We start from the raw sequence: 18,622 nt of genomic DNA on the forward strand, positions 1-18,622 counted from the left end.
CCAAAGCCTGAAAGGATGGAGAGTTCTCAGTACACCGAGATATTCCCTGATGCCATGAGCTGATTTTCTGACAGCTAAACAGACAATCCATCAAAAATATTTGTCAGAATGAGAGTCTGTGACTTCAAGCCCATTGCGTTTGGGATTCATCACTGTACTCAAGATGGTACTTCAAAAAATAATTCCTAACGGTCTCAAATTCTGCCCAAAAATAGAATTTGCTGCACAGTTTCCCATTGCAGGAAATTATTTGATCTGCAGCTAATGAAAGCAACAAAAAACTTATATTTTTACAGCATTTCTCACAACCTAAGGTAGTTCCAAAGTGTTTTTATAGCCAATGATGTACTGTGTAAAGTTTAGTCACTGTTACAGGATAGGAAACATAGCAAACTTCCAGAAATAGCTATGTGATTATGGCCATTGCTCTCTCTCTCTTTGTGATATTGGTATTGAGACCAATATTGGCCAATTCACTGGAGAGAACTTCCCTGCTCTCCAGGAAACTGTGCAGTGACCTTTTTTCAAAAAAAAAAGGCCAGATTGAATTTTGTATTAATGGCTCATCTGAAAGCTGCCATCTGTTCTGATAATTTGTTGCATTGTCATCAGTGGGAAGATTTAATGGGCATTTACTTTTCTCCATTGTTCCTACAAGTGCTGATAAATGGGTGTTCAGTTCCATGGGGGCTGATGCCCTCCTATGTCTTGTTACATACATCTTCTTTTCAACATAATTGCAGCACTCAGTGAACTGAGCTAGAGACTATGCACTGTACATGCAATCTCTGCCACTGCTGCTTTCAGACTGACTACAAGACAGGGGACTAGTACATCATATCTTGGATCAGTGGTAACTGTGATTGACAGCAGTTTAAGGCATGCCCCCTTAAATGTATATACACATCACATCTCACCCAAGTGCTGCTCTTCATTCACTAGAATCTGAATCTTGAGTGAACGTAATCAATTTTGAGAATCACCACATGTCAAAATCAACTTGAGAGAAGTCACAGAATTCCTATACTGTGGAAGCAGGCCATTCAGCCCATCAACTCCACAATGACCCTCCAAATCCTGGAGGGATCCCACCCAAATCCTGTCCCCTTTCCTATTCCTGCATTTCCCGTAGCGAATCCACACAGCCTGCACACTACAGGGCAATCTAGCATGACCAATCCACCTAACCTACACATCTTTGGATTGTGAGAGGAAACTGCAGGACCCGGAGGGAACCCACACAGACACAGAGAGAATGTGCAAACTCCATACAGACAGTTGTCCGAGGGTAGAATCAAACCCAGATCCCTGGCACTGTGAGGCAGAAGTGCTAACCACTGAGCCACCGTACCATCCCTACTGTATGATGATCAAATGTGGTGACAGCAGCAGAGGATACTCAGGGGACATTTGATTGAGAATGAACAAGATTATGACAGGTTTGAACGAGGTAGAAAAAGGAGAAGCTGCTCTCATGACCTGATCGTAGAGGGACTAGGGGGTCACAGCTTTAAGGTTTTGGGAAGAGTTGCAGGAGGAGAATGTTTTTGGAACAGCTTATACTTATTGATCTGAAACTCAGTGTTCACAAGTGTGGTGGATGTGGAAGTGATCAATAATTTCAAAAGGGAAATGTTTTGCGTACTCAATGGAAATAAATCTGCAAGCCCACGGGCTTCGATGGGGCTGGCTGGGTTGCTCCATGTCAAGCCTTCTTCTGTGCACCAACTGACTCTGACATCACCTCCAAAATGGGGCCAATTATAGTATTTCCTTTGTTGCTTGGTTAAAGAATCATCTCACTCTGCAATTTAACCCAGATCTGTAAAATGACCCGCTGCAGCATCATTCACCTGTATGTGCCTTTGAAGAAATGAGGCCATTTGGCCCATGATGCCTGTGCTATCCAATCAGTCACACCCATTTCCTCTAGCACTACAAATGACTGACTTCACGGTTATAAATCTAAATATACCTTCCTTGAGGAGGAGGAATGGAGAGCAATAAGGGTCTTTCAAAAATTGCATCATCTTTCCTTCATTTTACGAAACAATACTTAACAGAAGACGCAGCTTTGATAGATTTCACTGCAGCTTGGAACACCTTCTTGGGCAGCCGAAGGTTTGTAGTCCCACTGTCCACGATGCTCTTGTCGTAGTTATACTGGAGAAAATCAAACATGAAATGGAATTCATTTTCAAGGCAAACACATAATGGGGGTTATGCAGTTGTACATAAGTGAGCTGTTCTGGAAACACAAGCAGCAGTGAGGGTGGTAAATAAGACGGTACCTGCTCGCTCTGCTTCTGTTAGTGAGATGCTGGAGGCAGAAAGGCGCTTAATTGGTCAGGATGATGATGGGCCTGAAATGCAGCCTCATCCCCCAATACTGACCTGGGGTCTGGGTCACCCTGAGATCCTGGGACTTCAGTAAGTGTCCTCCCCAAGGGTGCTGCTGAGGGAAACATCTGCTGGCCACAAACTAAGTCTTGCTAAGCGTGACTTCTGCCCGTGGGGTGCTGATTGCAGTGAAGGGCTTGCTCCTGGCCTTGCCACTGCCTTATTGGTCTGGGGTTTGGCAGACCTTCAGAAAAAACAGAGGCAGCATATTTCCTCACTGCCTTCTTAGGTAGCAGAAGAGACACCTGACCCCTGGACAAGGTTCCACCCATGGATGCTGTTCAGTCCCTGTCATTAAATCACAAATACATCATACTCTAGTGAGAATAAGTTCCAATTCACAATGTGATTACAGTGCACTTCACACTGGGCTTGCTTCAGTGTGTGGGTCATGTGCTTCACTCTGTCGGTCTATCTCACCTCCTTACAGTCCAGGTTCAGGTCCTGTCCATTGATCTCAATCTTCACTATAATGACCTCGTAATACCACTCCTTCCTGATTGGCGTAAACCAGATGTTGCCCAGATAAAGGGAAGAGTCAATGCCACCAATTATCTACAACATGATGGAAGAAATGGTTAAGAGCATTGTGTAAAGCTGTCCCTAACCAACACTTACTACTTAAACATATCTGCAAATATTACTTGTAGCTATTTAGGAATCCTTGTTCCTCAGATGGTTCAGAAACTGATCAGAATTGATTTATAAGAACAATTGTAGGTCAATCTGGCTCCTCAATCATGTTCTGCCTTTCCATCAGATCTTGGCCGCTCTGTATCTTAACACCATCTAATCCGTGCAAACTAAATGGTCTTTATTTCCATTCCTGCTCTGGATACTGGGTTAGCTGATATCAATCAAAGTTGCAGAGAAGAGAGTAAAAATCAGCTTTCCTTTGTCCGTGTAATGGGAGAAATTAAGGTTTCAAACCTTGGTCTCCAGTTAGCACAGAGACCTGGTGAGGAAGATAACAACCTCCCTCCAACCCGTGGTCAACTCACAGTTAAACTGAATAAGGCACCTGAAAGCAGCTGTCATCAGTGAAGTCATACCCCAGTTGCTGTCACCTTCTTTAGGAGATGAAATACCATCAGAAATAGCAGCAGGTGCTGACCCTCGTTCCCCTTGAGCCTGCTCCGCTATTTAATGTGATCATGGTTAATCTGCTACGCAAGTCCACTTTCCCATCTGATCTCTGTAAACTTTGATTTCTGTAAAACTCAAAAATCCATATTCCTCAGCCTTGAATTTAACCAATGATTGAGTGAACGGAATCTCTTCTTATCTCAGCCTGAAATGCCTCACCCTCTATTTTCCTGAGACCCAAAGTCTAGACTTTCCAGGCAAGTGGTCCAGACTGTCGGTATTTCCCTTGTCAAACCCTGGCAGAATCTGATATGTATCAATGATAAGCTAAGGTGGCTGAATAGCTGGTTTCTCTTACTGAGCAGTATAGGTTTGCTGAGGTTAACATAAAGAACTCTCCTTCTCAACCTCCCTGCTTTGCCTGAGGAACGGTGACCCTCAGGGTAAACCACTGCCAGTAGTTTGTCTCTAATGAGATAGCAGCCCTATGGACTGTAGCAGTTTGATGACTTCACTTGAAAGCTCGTTTAACGCAATCTCCTCTTGTCCTCCAGCACTCTCTTTCCAAGCAATGGTATCTGTCTTATAGAAACTAGCAGACAAAGACAGTAACAGAGGGCTAGAATTATAATCTACCTTTTTCTGAGAGATGGTAATGGATTTCAGTTTGAGTTAACTGCAATTTTCTTTTCCTTTCTGAGCTACAAAGCAGAGTTGTGTGCTGACATCCGCAACACACATTATCAGGTGAAGGCCTCACTCACATTACCTTATGGAATTTGACACATATAGAGGCACAAATATTCTTGTCACGAAGTATGAGACCTGCAGATGTTTCTGTTTCCAGTATCTTGACTGTTTTTCAAGTTTTGTTTTAGCAATTTCTTCAATGACAAGACCATATCTTATCAAGGAAATCCAGGCAGTTATAAAAATAAAAAAATGCTGAAAATGTTCAACAGGTCTGGCAGCATTTGCAGAGAAAAACAGAATTAATATTTCAGGCCAATAACCTTTCTCACTCCACAGAAGCTGCCTGACCTGTTAAGGTTTTTATTTCTTTATTACGTCATGGGGGCTGGACATCGTAGGGTCAGCATTTATTATCCATCCCTAATTACCCCTGAACTGAGCGGCTCACTCAGCCATTTCAGGGGGTAGATAAGAGCCAATCAGGTTAATGTGGGTTTGGAGTTACATGTAAACCGGACTAGGTAAAGAGAGGCAGGAGGCTGGAAGAACACAGCAAGCCAGGCAGCATCAGGAGGTGGAGAAGTCGACGTTTTGTGTGTAACCCTTCTTCAGGACTGGGGGTGGGCATGGGAGGAGCCGCAGACAAAGGGGGTGGCGGAGGCAGGGTGGTGAAGTTGGATAGGTGAAGACAGGTAGGGGGTACAACCTGGTTGGTCAATGGGAGGAATGAATCCAGTTGGTGACAGGGCGCAGTAGAAGGGAGGGGAAGGGAGTCAGGGGATGGGGAAGGGAGGTTATTTGAAAGTGGAGAACTCAATGTTGAGTCCTCTGGGCTGTAGGCTGCCCAGGTGGAAGATGAGGTGTTGTTCCTCCAAATTGCGGTGTGGTTCATTGTGGCAATGGAGGAGGCCAAGGATGGTCATGTCAGAAAGGGAATTGAAATGGGCGGTGATTGGGAGGTCCGGTCAGCCCCTGTGGGCCTAACTGCAATGCTTGGTGAGCTGTTCCCTAAATTTATGCTCAGTCTCCCCAATGTAGAGAAGACCACATAGGGAGCATCTGATGCAGTAAACAATTTTGGAAGAGAGGCAGGTGAACTTCTGTCTCACCTGGAAGGACTGTCTGGGGTTTGGATGGAGCTGAGGTGGGTGGGGTACTGGCAGGTTTTACATGTTTTCCATTTGCAGGAGAGGGTACTGGTGGGTTCAGGGGAAGGGGGTTGGTGGGGAAAGTGGCACGAGCCGAGGACTATCGAAGGTAACCACCTTGCGGAAGGCTGAGAGGGGTGGGGAGGGGAAGATGTTCTTGGTGGTGGGATCTAGTTGGAGTGGGCGGAACTGTTTAAGGATGATACATTGGATGCAGAGACTGGTGGGGTGGTAGGTGAGGACAGGGGGAACTCTGTCTTTATTGTGTTTGTATAGGGTGTGGGTTAGACCAGTTGAATGGGGAATGGAGGTGGTAGGGTGGAGGGCTCTCTGGATGTACACCTGTTCCGGTTGCAGGGACCAAACTTTAACTTAGGTAATTTTTTGCTGAGCATCGCAGCTGGGCCCACAGGAGCCAACTGGACTTCCCGATCACTGCCCATTTCAATTCCCATTCCCACCCCTTTCCAACATGACCATCCTTGGGATCCTCCATTGCCACAATGAACCAGACTGCAGATTGGAGGAACACCTCATTTTCCGCCTGGGCAACCTACAGCCCAGAGGAGTCAACACTGAGTTCTCCAACTTCAAATAACCTCCCTTCCCATCCTCCAACTCCCTTCTCAGCCCCTCCCCCTCCCTTCCACTGCACCCTGTCGCTAACCGGATTCATTCCTCCCATTGACCAACCAGGTCGTACCCTCTACCTGTCTTCACCCATCCCACTTTAGCACCCTTCCCCCGGCACCCCCTTTATCTGCAGCTCCCCCCACACCCACCCCCAGTCCTGAAGAAGGGTTACACCCAAGACGTCGACTTCTCCACCTCCTGATGCTGCCTGGCTTGCTGTGTTCTTCCAGCCTCCTGCCTGTCTACTTTGGATTCCAGCATCTGCAGTTTTTTTTCCTTAAAGGGCAACGATGAAGCAGGTGGGTTTTTACAACAATCAGTGGTAGTTTCATGGTCACAATTACCGAGACTAGTGGTCAATTCCAGATTTATGTATTCAATTTAAATTCCGCCAGCCACCTTCGTCAGACTTGAACTCATATCCTGAAGTTTCCTGATGAAGGGCTTTTGCCTGAAATGTCGATTTTCCTGCTTCTCGGATGCTGCCTGACCTGCTGTGCTTTTCCAGCGCCACTCTAATCTTGAATTCATATCCCCAGAGTGAGTGCCCGAGCCCTCTACATTATTCTTCCTGTGATATTAATCAGCACTACGCTACCATCCCCTCCAAGTGCTCCTGATGTTTTTGTCTTTATTTCAAATTTCCAGCATCCAACAGCATCTTCTGTTTTCTAAGCTTAGGCTGTGCCTGGAGGAATAAGGAAGGTTATACATGTTCACAGAACAGTGGACCCCTGAGGCATTTAACTGCCAGTTGGGTCTGAACACAAAAGGTGCGTAGGTTGGGTTGGGTTCAAGGGTGGGTGGGGCTGGAGTTTGCTGCACTCACCATGCTCCCTCCCACAGACGATGCAGATTCTGAGTCATTCAAAGAGAAGCCTGTTCCGCAAAGCTGCAGTGAGAAGATGTTGGGCACCTGAGTCTGCTTCACCAGCGAGTCAAAGAACGGCTCCAGGGTTTCGTCAGGCTGTGGAGATATTAATGGAGTAAGACCCAGTCAGAGAGCAACTCAACACTGAAGCCATTCCTCCTTTAAAAGTAAATTCATTGAAGCCAAAATCCGCTTTACACTGTGCAAAGTGATCATAAATGACAATTAAAACTTCCCAAACTGTGACAGGAGTGTATAAATGGAGATAGGAACGGGCCACGAAACCCTCTAAGACATTATATCATTCATTGAGACTAGACCAGGTTGGCATCAGCAACTAAACTTCATTTCCATAGAATCCCTACAGTATGAAAGCAGGCCATTCAGCCCATCGAGTCCATATCAACTCTCCAAGACCCACACCCCCACTCAATCCTTGTAACCTTGCATTTCCCAAGGCTAATTGGCCCAACCTGCATTTCCCTGGACGCGATGGGCAATTTAGCATGGCCGACCACCTAACCTGCACATCTTTGGACCAAAACAGCTCTAAACAAGCAAAGATTCATTGGTTTCTCTGTGCCTGTAAGATATGAGGAGATTAGCACAAAAAAGGATCAGTGGAAAGATAGGAATGTTCGCTGGGTTAAACCTAAAAGAAAGCAACAGTAGGAACATGAATTGTGGATATGTGGATATATGAGAGCACAGCTTCCTGTCTGTCAGATTTTGGGAAACGTTTATCAAAATGTTTATTTTTCAATGTATTTTCTAACTCTGCATTGGATTAGAGCTGAGGCTGGCTAGTGGATTTGATCAGGTTTGGGAATTTTGCTACCCATTTCTAGTCTCAGTAAAAGTGTTGCCTTTTTAAATGAAGAAGTTTTTGGGAGCAGGTATATAAGATCACTGTCTCATGAGACAAAGTATTGCATCCCAGTACCTGCGCAGAGAATTTTCAAACAGTAATAAGGACTCCTCTGAAGGGAATAACACATTCTAGAACAGCTGTAGTAACACTAGACATTTGTAAGAAATAGTACCAAAACCGTAAAATACAATAATCTCATGAAAATCATAGAGGAGGAATTTAATCTCCAAAACCAACAATAATGTACCAAATTTGGAAATGATATAAAATATCAATGTAGGTAATGCAGATTCAGCTTCTTTCCTGTGCTATATGTCATGCAGTCTTTAATCTGATTGCATTGACCTGTTTAGAATCACCTATCTCAGCTACGTTGCAAATTTGGGGCACAAAGTTGCGCAGAAATTGTCCAAGATGTGCAAACTCACCTTGATGTCAAAAGGGTGACAGGGAAAGTATTCAAGATGAATGAGTTACTATCAATATTAAAAGATCACAGACAAAAGCCCAGCCTGGGAATTTCAACCCTCCAGTATAGAGTCCAAGAATCATACAGTGTGGAAACAGGCCCTTCAGCCCAGCATATCCATGCTGACTAGGTTTCCTAAATTGAACTAGTCCCATTTACCTGCATATGGCTCATATCCCTCTAAACCTTTCCTATCCATGTACCTATCCAAATGTCTTTTAAAATGTTGTAATTGTACCCACCTCTACCACTTCCTCTCACAGCTGGTTCCTTATATGAACCACCCTCTCAGTGAAAATGTTACCCCTCAGGTCCCCTTTACATCTTTCCCCTCGCGCCTTAAACTGTTGCCCTCAAGTTTTAGACTTCTCTACCCTGGGAGAAAGACCTTAACTATTCATCCTATCCATGCCCATCATCACTTTATAAACCTCTACAAAGTCACCCCTCAGCCTCATACTCTCCAGGGAAAGAAGTCTCAGTCTATCCAGCCTCTCCTCATAACTCAAACAAAATGTATATGGGGTACAAACTGAATGTAAGGTGCCGGATCTATACCTCTTGGCTTCAATCATTTTGATATTGAGGAAATGTTACAACAGGGAGTGAGTGGCCATATGTAAGGATCTAGGAAATAGCAGCTTGCATGGTCTGTTTGTGGTTGCACTATTGTCTTGTAAAATTCTGGTTGACCTTCCACTGCTTCACTTTCTGTCACATCCCCACAACTTGTGGTTCCCAAAATTCTACCAATGTCATGAATACAAGGTCTAGAACAAAGAATAATACAGCACAAGAACAGGCCCTTCGCCCTCCAAGCCTGCGTTGACACATTTTGCCCTTCATATTAAAAGTGTCTTCATTACGGGATCCATACCCCTCTGTTCCCTTCCTATTCATGTATTTGCTCATGAATGCTGCTTATTGTGTGTGCCTCCACCACCTCCTCTGGCAGCGAGTTCCAGGCATTCACCACCCTTTGTGTGAAAAACTTGTCTCACACATCTCTTTTAAACATTCCCCCCACGCACCTTGAACCTGTGTCCCCTAGTAATTGACCCTTGCACTCTGGAAAAAAAGCCTCATACTTTCCATTCTATCCATGCCATTCACAATCTTATAAACTTCTATCAGGTCATCCCTCAACCTCCTGCACTCCAGTGAAAACAAACCCAGTCTGTCCAATCTTCCTTCAGAACTAAAATCCCCCATACCAGGCAACATCCTGGTAAACCTTTTCTGTACTGTCTCCAAAGCATCCACATTCTTCTGGTAGCGCGATGGCCTGAACTGTACGCAATATTCCTAGTGTGGCTTAACTAAAGTTCTATACAGCTGCAGCATAACTTGGCTATCCTTATACTCAAAGCCCTTTCCGATGAAGGCAAGCATGCCATTGGCCTTTTTTACTACCTTATCTACCTGTGTTGCCACCTTCAGTGATCTGTGGGCATGCACACCCAGATCCCTCTGCATATCAATACTCTGAAGGGTTCTGCCATTCACTGTATAATTTCCACCTGTATTTGACCTTCCAAAGCCTATCACCTCATACGTGTCCAGATTAAATTCCATCTGCCATTTTTCTGCCCATGCCTCCAACTGATCTATATCCTGCTGCATCCTCTGACAATCCTCCTCATTATCTGCAACTCCAGCAGTCTTTGTATCGTCCAAAAACTTAGTAATTAGACCAGCTATGTTTTCCTCCAAATCATTTATGTAGATCATGAACAGCAGAAGTCCCAACACTGATCCCTGTGGAACACCACTAGTCACAGCCCTTCTGAAAAGCATCTTTCTACCACTACCCTTTGTCTCATATGACCAAGCCAGTTCTGTAACCAGCTTGCCAGCTTACACCTGATACCATATGACTTCACCTTTTGTACCAGTCTACCATGAGGGACCTTGTCAAAGGCTTCACTGCTGTCTAGTAAAGTAACCATAGTCTCAGAGCACCATACTCTCATTAGAAAGAGATGACTGGTGGGGAGTTTAACCTGAGGGTCACTATACTTCAGGTGAGGTCAAGAAGGCGGGACCTCCGTGATGACCTCAGCCAATACAGGACTTAAAATCATAAAGTCATACAGCATGGAAACAGACCATTCAGTCCAAGTCCTCAAACTAAACCAGTCCCACCTGCCCACACACTGCCCATATTCCTCTAAACCTTTCCTATTCATGGAGTTATCCAAATATCTTTTAAACTTTGTAACTGTACTTGCATCCATCGTTTCCTCTAGTAGTTCATTCCACACATGAATCACTCTGTGTAAAAAAAGTTGCCCATCATGTCTTTTTAAAAATTTTCTCCACTCACCTTAAAAATATGCCCCCTAGCTTTGAACTCCCCCACCTTGCTATTCACCTAATCTATACCCCTCATGGTTTTATAAACCTCTATAAGGTCACCCCTCAACATCCTATGCTCCAGTGAAAGAAGTCTCAGCCTACCCAATGTTTTTTTATAACTCAAACCCTCCATTCCTGGCAACAAACTGGTAAATCATTTTGAAATCCTTTCTAATTTAATAATATCCTTGCCACAGTAGTGTGACCAGAACTGCACACAATACTCCAGAACATCCTGTACAACGTCAACATGACGTTCCAAAGGACTGAGCAATGAAGGCAAGGTTGCTAAACATCTACTTAACCACCCTGCCTACCTGTGACGCAAACTTCAAAGAATTATGTACCTGAACCCCTAGGTCTCTCTGTTCTGCAACACTGCCCAGGGCCCTACATGAACATATAGTGTTGATATTACACCTTATTGTGCACCAGCCATCCAGCCAACTGAGTTAATCAACACCTGGCATGACTATAAACATACACAATAATCACGCAATCATCTCTCTCTGCAGGAGAGCATTCCAAAGACTCTCAACTTCTGCATGAAAAAATGTTTCCCCATTTCAATCCTAAAGGGCTGAGCCCTTATTCTGAAAGCGAGACCCCTATTTTAGACTTCTTAGCCAGCATCTACCCTACCAGATCATGCAGTAATGCTACCCATTTAAATGAGATTTCTTATGATTTCTAAACTCCACCAAGTTTCGGTCCATTCTACTCAATAAGATAATGCAGGAATCATTTTATTGAACTTTTGTTGCACCCCTCATCTCCTCCACTTCACCACCAACGCAACCCCACAAAACCAGGACAGTTTTCCTCAGGTAAGGAGACCAAAACTGTCCATGTTAGCCCAAAGGTAGACATACCAAACCTCAACATAACTGCAGTAAGACTTCTCTACACTTTTACCTCCTGACACTTTTACGTCTATTTACGTCAAGGCTAATGTGCTTTCTGAGTTATTTGCTTTGCTTTCATCTTGCTGTGATTCATGGACAAGGACCCCCAAATCTGTCTGAACACTAGGCTGTAGATCTCTACAGCCTCCCAAGGGTGACACGGTGGCTTAGTGGTTAGTACTGTTGCCTCACAGTGCCAGGGGTATGGGTTCAATTCCAGCCTTGGGTAACTGTCTGTGTGGAGTTTGCACATTCTCCCTGTATCTGTGAGGGTTTCCTCCCACAGTCCAAGGATGTGCAGGTTAGGTGAATTGGTCATGCTAAATTGCCCATTGTGTTCAAGGATGTGTAAGCTAGGTGCATTAGTCAGGGGTAAATATAGGGGAATGGATCTGGGTGGGTTACTCTTCAGAGGGCTGTTGGGCTGAAGGGCCTGTTTCCACACAGTAGGAATTCTAATTCTCTACCTTGTCTCTCCATCATAGAGAGCAATTGATCAGAATTCAAGAAAGCACACTATAAGAAAAGCCCATTTGAGGCATCATTCCTCACACTGCATCCTTTTGAGCTCTACTACCACATGGTTTAAGCCTTCAGAGAATGTTGGTTTCAGTATTGCTTTCTCATTCATCAAAAATTATCATCCCTCACGGTCTCTCCGTCCTCAATCTCTATCCCACACAGACGAATGAAGGAGATAATTGTATTTGATCATGTTTAATTTTAAATATTGTAAATGTAATTTAAAATGCTTTTAGCCAACACATCTAAATAAATTCCAATCTTTCTGCAGGACTAATGACCAATGTACATAACTGATCAAACATAACAGACTAACCAGGAAAGACAAGTCTGTCACATGTGGTTAAGTTCTGTTATTGTTGTATGTATTTATACTGTGTAAGCTATAAAGCTGTGAACATTGTAACATTCAGGGAACACGCAGCTCCAAGGCTTTGCTGCATCTGAATTCCATTCTCTACTCAATTCAAGCCTACCCGGAAACAAATGGGAACTTTGGCCAAGTTTTCAAAGGGTCATACAAAACAGTTCAAAGGTCGCTGAAGAAGGGTTCAGGATCCACGGAGTGGTTGGAAAAAGAGAGGGGGTAAGGAGCAGGCTCTTTGCAGAGAAGTGCAGTGCTCAGCTCAGCTATTGAGAAGTTACTGGATCTTGCGAAGTTGGGGCTTAGGAAGAAGAGCAGCTTACCAACTTTGTGCAGTTCAGACTCAGGACAACTGAAGGCTGGAATCAAACTCAGGTCCCTGGCGCTGTGAGGCAGGAGTGCTAGCCATTGTACCACCATGTTCTGATCCCAGGGAGGTAGCTCCAAAGGTAGGTCTTTGACAGATGAGAATTGGAATATCTTGTACAGGTTAAATGAGATTTGGAGAACCACAGTTTCATGACTGCATGAGGTTGAGGGAGTTGATGAAAAATACAAGCTTTTGACTACACTGCGATCTAATGTACTCTGTGAAGTGCTCAACTGTGCAGGATGGCATGGTGTCTCAGTGGTAAGCACTGCTGCCTCACAGAACCAGGGACTTGGATTCAATTCCACCCTTGGGCGACTGGCTGTGTGGAGTTTGCATATTCTCCCTGTGTCTGTGTGGGCTTCCTCCCAGTCCAAAGATGTGCAGGTTAGGTGGATTGGTCGTGGGAAATGCAGCCTTATGGTAAGGCTTTGGGTGGGATGCTCTTTGGAGGGTTGCTGTGGGCTGAATCGCCTGCTTCTACACTGTAGGATTCTATGTAAAAATCAACCACAGTTTGTCTATTACCCACATTTAACTTAAATGTGGTTGTCTGGTCTGAGACCATAATACATTTTCCTTCTAACTTGAAACAAAGAAAGAAAACTCCTGCATGACTCTTACTGAAATGTTAACATAACTGTACAATTATTATTTTTTCACTGTAAACAACTCGGGAGAATGGTTGAAGCATCATGAAATTATGCAAACAACAACAGTTTACCTGCATGCTTTATTCACGGTTTGATTGGAGCTTTCAAATAAATATCTGTAACATTGAAGGTTACCATGGCAGAATTCCAAGTCAGCTTAAACGTGAACTTCAGATTCCAATTCTATGGGTTCACTGAAAATTTCCACCAATATTGTTTTGTGAAGTTTCTTTCATTCAAAGGTTTTATTTATTCATTTACGGGATGTGGATGTTACTTGGAAGGCCAGTAATTGTTGCCCACCCACAAGTGCCATTGAGAAATGGGTGGTGAGGTTCCTTCTTGGACCACTGTACAGGGAAAATACACCAGGGAGTTCCAGGATTTTGACCCAGTCAAAATGATGGAACAGCAAAATAGTTCCAAAATAGGATGGTGTGTGAGTTGGAGAGCAATTTGCAAATTGTAGCGTTCCCATGGGTGTGCTGTCCTTGGTAGAGGTGAAGATTTGGAAAGTGCTACCAAAGAATGCAATTGCACTGGGGTGGGGGGGGTTACAAAGCAAATTCACCAGGATGTTGTCTGGGATGGAGCTTTTCAGAGATGAAGAGAAGCTGGATAAGCTCAAGTTGTTTTCTTTGTAGAAGAAAAGGTTGAGGTGGAAGTGGAGCGGAGGGTGGTGCAGCCTGATAGATGTTTATGACATTACGAAGGGGCCTGAACAAGGTGAATAGAAAGCAAAAACAGCAATTGCTGGAAAAGCTCAGCAGGTCTGGCAGCATCCGTGAGGCTATGGAAATCAGAGTTAACGTTTCGGGTCCAGTGACCCTTCCTCAGAACTTGCTCGGATGGAGTCAGAGGGAAGTGGAGGGGAAACCATGTTTCAGTGGGATGAGGTTGTTCTAGTGTTGAAATGTGTGGTGCTGGAAAAGCACAGCAGATTAGGCAGCATCCAAGGAGCAGGTGAGTCGACGTTCATACCCAAACACATTCCTGATGAAGGCTTATACCTGAAACGTTGACTCTCCTGCTCTTTGGATGCTGCCTGACCTGCTGTGCTTTTCCCGTGCCACCCTTTTCATCTCTTGACTCTCCGGCATCAGCAGTCCTCACTTTCTCCTCCTTCCTGAGGGTTGTGCCAGCTTGGCTGAATTGAAGAGTTAAAGTTCCTTGGTAGAAATCCAATGAGCTGGAGGATGTGGTGGAACTAGGGGGTGTAGGTCAGCTCTGAGCCAGTATGTGGCGCTGCTGATGGAGACAGAGGTCAAGAGGATGCTTATGGCGATACATGACACTGAGTGTGGATCTCAGGATGCAGCGAGAGCAGCTGTCTGAGGAGTGCTGTACATCATCGAGATACCTGAGATCCCTCGTGGACTCAAAATGCAAAGGATGAAACTTCAGTCAGAATCCACGTGGGGTGAGTCTGAGCTGGGGACAGTTACTGAGGAATGAGATATGGCTGTGGAAACGAATTTTGGCAAAGACTTTGTCAAATACTAGGAGAGAAAACGAAAGTAACGATGGCGAGCAAGCAGAAAGGCTAGACTGGAAATCCTGTCAGAGAGAGGAGCAGAACCTCTCTGAGGTGGAAGAGATCTGACAGTGAGTTAAACACTAAAATAAAACAAATCACTGTGGATGCTGGAGATCTGAACTAAGAACAGAAATTGCTGGAGAAACTCAGCAGATCTGGCAGCATTTGTGAAAAAAGCAGATAACATTTCGAGGTTGGTGACTCTTCATCAGCATGAAAATTCTACATCTCCAATTTAATGGAATTATGTAGTATATTGCAAATTTCTTTTGTGCAACATAGCCACTGTTCTTCAGTTTATGCATCTTTCTGATTAGCAGCAGAAGAGACAGTTGCTAACTAGAACTAACCAGAAAGCTACATAAACAATTTAAGAAGTGACTTGTAGCTTTAAATGGACATGTGATGAGGTTGTTATACAGAAAGAAGAGACTAACTTGTTAAACAGCTTTGAAATCTGGGAAGAGAATGGAAAGGATCAGTTCAACAGGTAAAGAAACAAAGGATGAAGCACCCTCGAGGGTTAATGAACACGGAAATTTGTTGGAAGTAATTACAAATAGAGAGGCTGGTAGATTATATCTTAAGACAAAATAGACTTCAAACGGAAGTGACAGAGAGAAGATTTCAGGCAGAAGAGAGGGAGAATATCAGTGTTGGAAGCCGACAAGGAAATGGTGTTTTCACAGAATCATAGAATCCCTACAGTGTAGAAGCAGGCCATTTGTCCCATTGAGTCCACACTGATACGCTGAAGAGTGTCTGATCCAGGCCCACCCCTTTACCCTATCTGTGTAACCCCACACTCTCCCATGGCTAATCCACCTAACCTACATAATCCTGAACACTGTGCAATTTAGCGTGGTCAATCAACCTAACTTGCACATCCTTAGACGTTTGAATAATGTATAGATTAAATAAAGGACCAAAATAATGGAAAAATTAATGGATAAGTAACATTGAAATAATAACTGGTTTTAAACAATGTTAGGGTCACACAGAGTTTTCACAGTATGGAAAAGGCCTTTCGGCCCATTGTATCTACAGTAGTCACCAAATATCTATTTATTCTAATCCTATTTCCCAGGACTTGGTCTGTGCCCTTGTATGTTGTCACCTTACAAGTACTAATCTCAATACTCTTAATTGTCTCTATCACCCCTGTAGACATTGAGTTCCAGATACACACCATCCTCTGGGTTAAAGAAAACCTCAAATCTCCCCTAAAACGCCTGCTCCTTACCTTAAAATTGATCCCTGGGTTTATTAATCCATCTACTAATAAGAGATCTTTTTCCCTATCGACCCTGTCCCAGCTCCTTATAACTTTATACACCTCAATCAGGACCACCTCAGTTTTTCAGGTTTGAAGGATACACAAGCCAGCCTATTTTTTCATCTAACCAACCTATTCAAAGATGTTATTACACACCTCTGAAGCAGGTGGAACTTCAGCCTATACCTCATTTCTAAATCACTCTTGCCCAGGCAACATTAATCTCCTCTGCACCCTCTCTACTGCAATCACATCCCTCTCTACTGTAGAGACCCGACTGCACACGGTGCTCCAACTCTGGCCTAACTAACTAACATTCCCAGCAAGCTGAATGCATGCATTGGTTGCACAGCATTCAGAGATAGTCGTGCAGTGCAACAATACGCTGCATACAAACAGACATTGCAGCGATCTTTGAGGGACTGGCACATATTGTACACTCAGAGAGTTTCAGGTCAACTTTGTTTCTGTCAGATCAATCTCAGTGAGCAGCACCGAAAAAAATCACACAGATTCAATCAGAACATCATCGATAAATTAATCCCAGCTCATACAATTCCATACTATTTTATTACTTTTCACAATATACAACCAATTATAAAAATAATAAAAACTAAAACCAAACCTAATTCAATTCACTGACTCCCACGCACTACTACTGAAGCCCAGCTGGGTGAGATGAGGCATAGTCCACAGAGAAAAAGAACAAAGCTACCTTACTCCGATAATAAAATACCTTACACAATAGCACAAATAAAAACTTAGAAATGAACTTTCCACTGTGGGAATTTATTTCTCTCTCATCTAGTTTCTTCTGTCCTCAATCTTTTGCCCTCAGTTTCTCTATCTTCCCCCAGCACCTGATGGATTCTCTCTCTCTCTCCCAGTTTGTTTTATTCTCTCTCCCTCATTCTCTTACTCTCAGGACTTAAGATGTTTGCAAGCAATTACCATTGGCTCTGACACCATTATTCCACAACCAGCAATATGTTTCTATATAATGGGTAGGGATGGGTACTTGAAGGGTTGGTTTGAAGACACCATAGCCAGGATACTGTACGTGAATACACAATGCACATCAGGACCATATCTCCAGAGTTGCCAACAGCAACACTTTGGACACCATAGTGATGACTCCCACCTAGAAGAATGGTATGGGGAATCCTCAGTACTGATCCATGGATGACAGCCATGGTTTTCACTTACTTAGACTCTGATACACCTTCCCTTACCCTTTCCAGTTCTTTATCTCCCATTCCTGAAAACCCAACACGTTTGGTCATCTGCCCCATTATCTCCATGAGGTGCCAGTGTCAAATGTTGTTTATGAACTATTGTTGGGATGTTTTACTGTACTAAATGTGTTAGATAAATGGAAAATGATGAATACAAAAACAAAACAATTTTCATTTATCCAACTTTCCTGGTTCCATCTATTTTAAAGCTAATCTGATGAAAGTTTAATATCAGTTTGCCACCATGAATAAACATCTCCAATATCTCTTTGGCAATTATATAATGCTTTAATTCTCTCTTTGATGTTGAGCTAGGAGTCTACTCTACAAGTTCATTTTAAGCATCTAATAGTTACTCTTTGAAAGAGTAATCAGCCATCATCAAAACCAATAGAATTTGAGTGATTGTTATGACCGGACATTGATTGAATAATGGCTTTTAAAACAAACTTTTATAGCAAGTAAATTTATTTTATTGACCAACTAAGAGTCTAAAATTATCTAGATGTCAGAGTCAGAAGTCCAACTAAGCTATCTTCCCAATACAACAACTTATCTTTCATTACATGAAAGTGGTTCATAAATTGTAAAATATTGATTCTAATGCAGAAAATCTAAGGATAATAATTCACGTGAATTTGTCAGTTTAGAGGGAGCTGTTTGTCCACATTTGTTGCATACAATGCTCCTAAACTTGCCCTTGTAACTTCTCTAGCTTCTAATCTGCCTTCCTCGGCTGCTTTAGCAAGAAACCTTCTTCTGTATCTACTGTATTTATTCCTTTCATTACTCTAGAAATTGGATTTTGTCTGTCTTCATCGTATCTTAATGACAATAGATTTAGCTTCTTCCATTTCTGCTAACATTTCAATGATTGTTGTTTAGAATTCACAGGATGTGAATTCACAGGATTTGCTGGCTAGGCTAGTGTTTATTGCCCATAGAGTAGTTAAGACCAACATCTAGGCCAGACGAAGTAGGATGGCAGATTTTCTTTCAGAAAGGACATTAGTTTTTACAGGAACAGGCACAAACTTAGCTTTTTTATTCCATGTGTTATCGAATTAAAGTTCCACCATGTGCTGTGGTGAGATTTGAACTCATCTTCCAAAAAAGCAGCATGGGGTTTTAGAGTACTAGTCTAGTGAGAGTACCATTAAGCCAACACTGGCCCATAATACCTATAAATCTAACATTTGAAGCACATTGGATTCTCTTTACTGATTTAATC

At 43.3% G+C, this 18,622-nt stretch overlaps 1 protein-coding gene across 2 annotated transcripts in view; it reads right to left on the reverse strand.

Moving 5' to 3' along the window:
* Positions 1–18,622, reverse strand: part of bace1 (beta-secretase 1) — a 121,829-nt gene that overhangs the window by 21,179 nt on the left and 82,028 nt on the right. For both annotated transcript variants that reach the window (XR_006309361.2, XM_043676578.2), the window contains exons 4-6: positions 6,790–6,927; positions 2,821–2,955; positions 2,062–2,163 (exon numbers count right to left, since the gene is read on the reverse strand). Coding sequence is in view for 1 of the 2 variants with exons in the window: in XM_043676578.2 (XP_043532513.1) it covers positions 2,062–2,163; positions 2,821–2,955; positions 6,790–6,927 (375 nt within the window). In the remaining variant the exon portion in view is untranslated. The remainder of the gene's footprint in view (positions 1–2,061; positions 2,164–2,820; positions 2,956–6,789; positions 6,928–18,622) is intronic.

The sequence above is a fragment of the Chiloscyllium plagiosum genome, unplaced genomic scaffold (genome assembly GCF_037043375.1).
Source record: "Chiloscyllium plagiosum isolate Xiang-an unplaced genomic scaffold, Cpla_swu_hap1 HiC_scaffold_29, whole genome shotgun sequence".
In the NCBI taxonomy this organism is placed as follows: Eukaryota; Metazoa; Chordata; class Chondrichthyes; order Orectolobiformes; family Hemiscylliidae; genus Chiloscyllium; species Chiloscyllium plagiosum.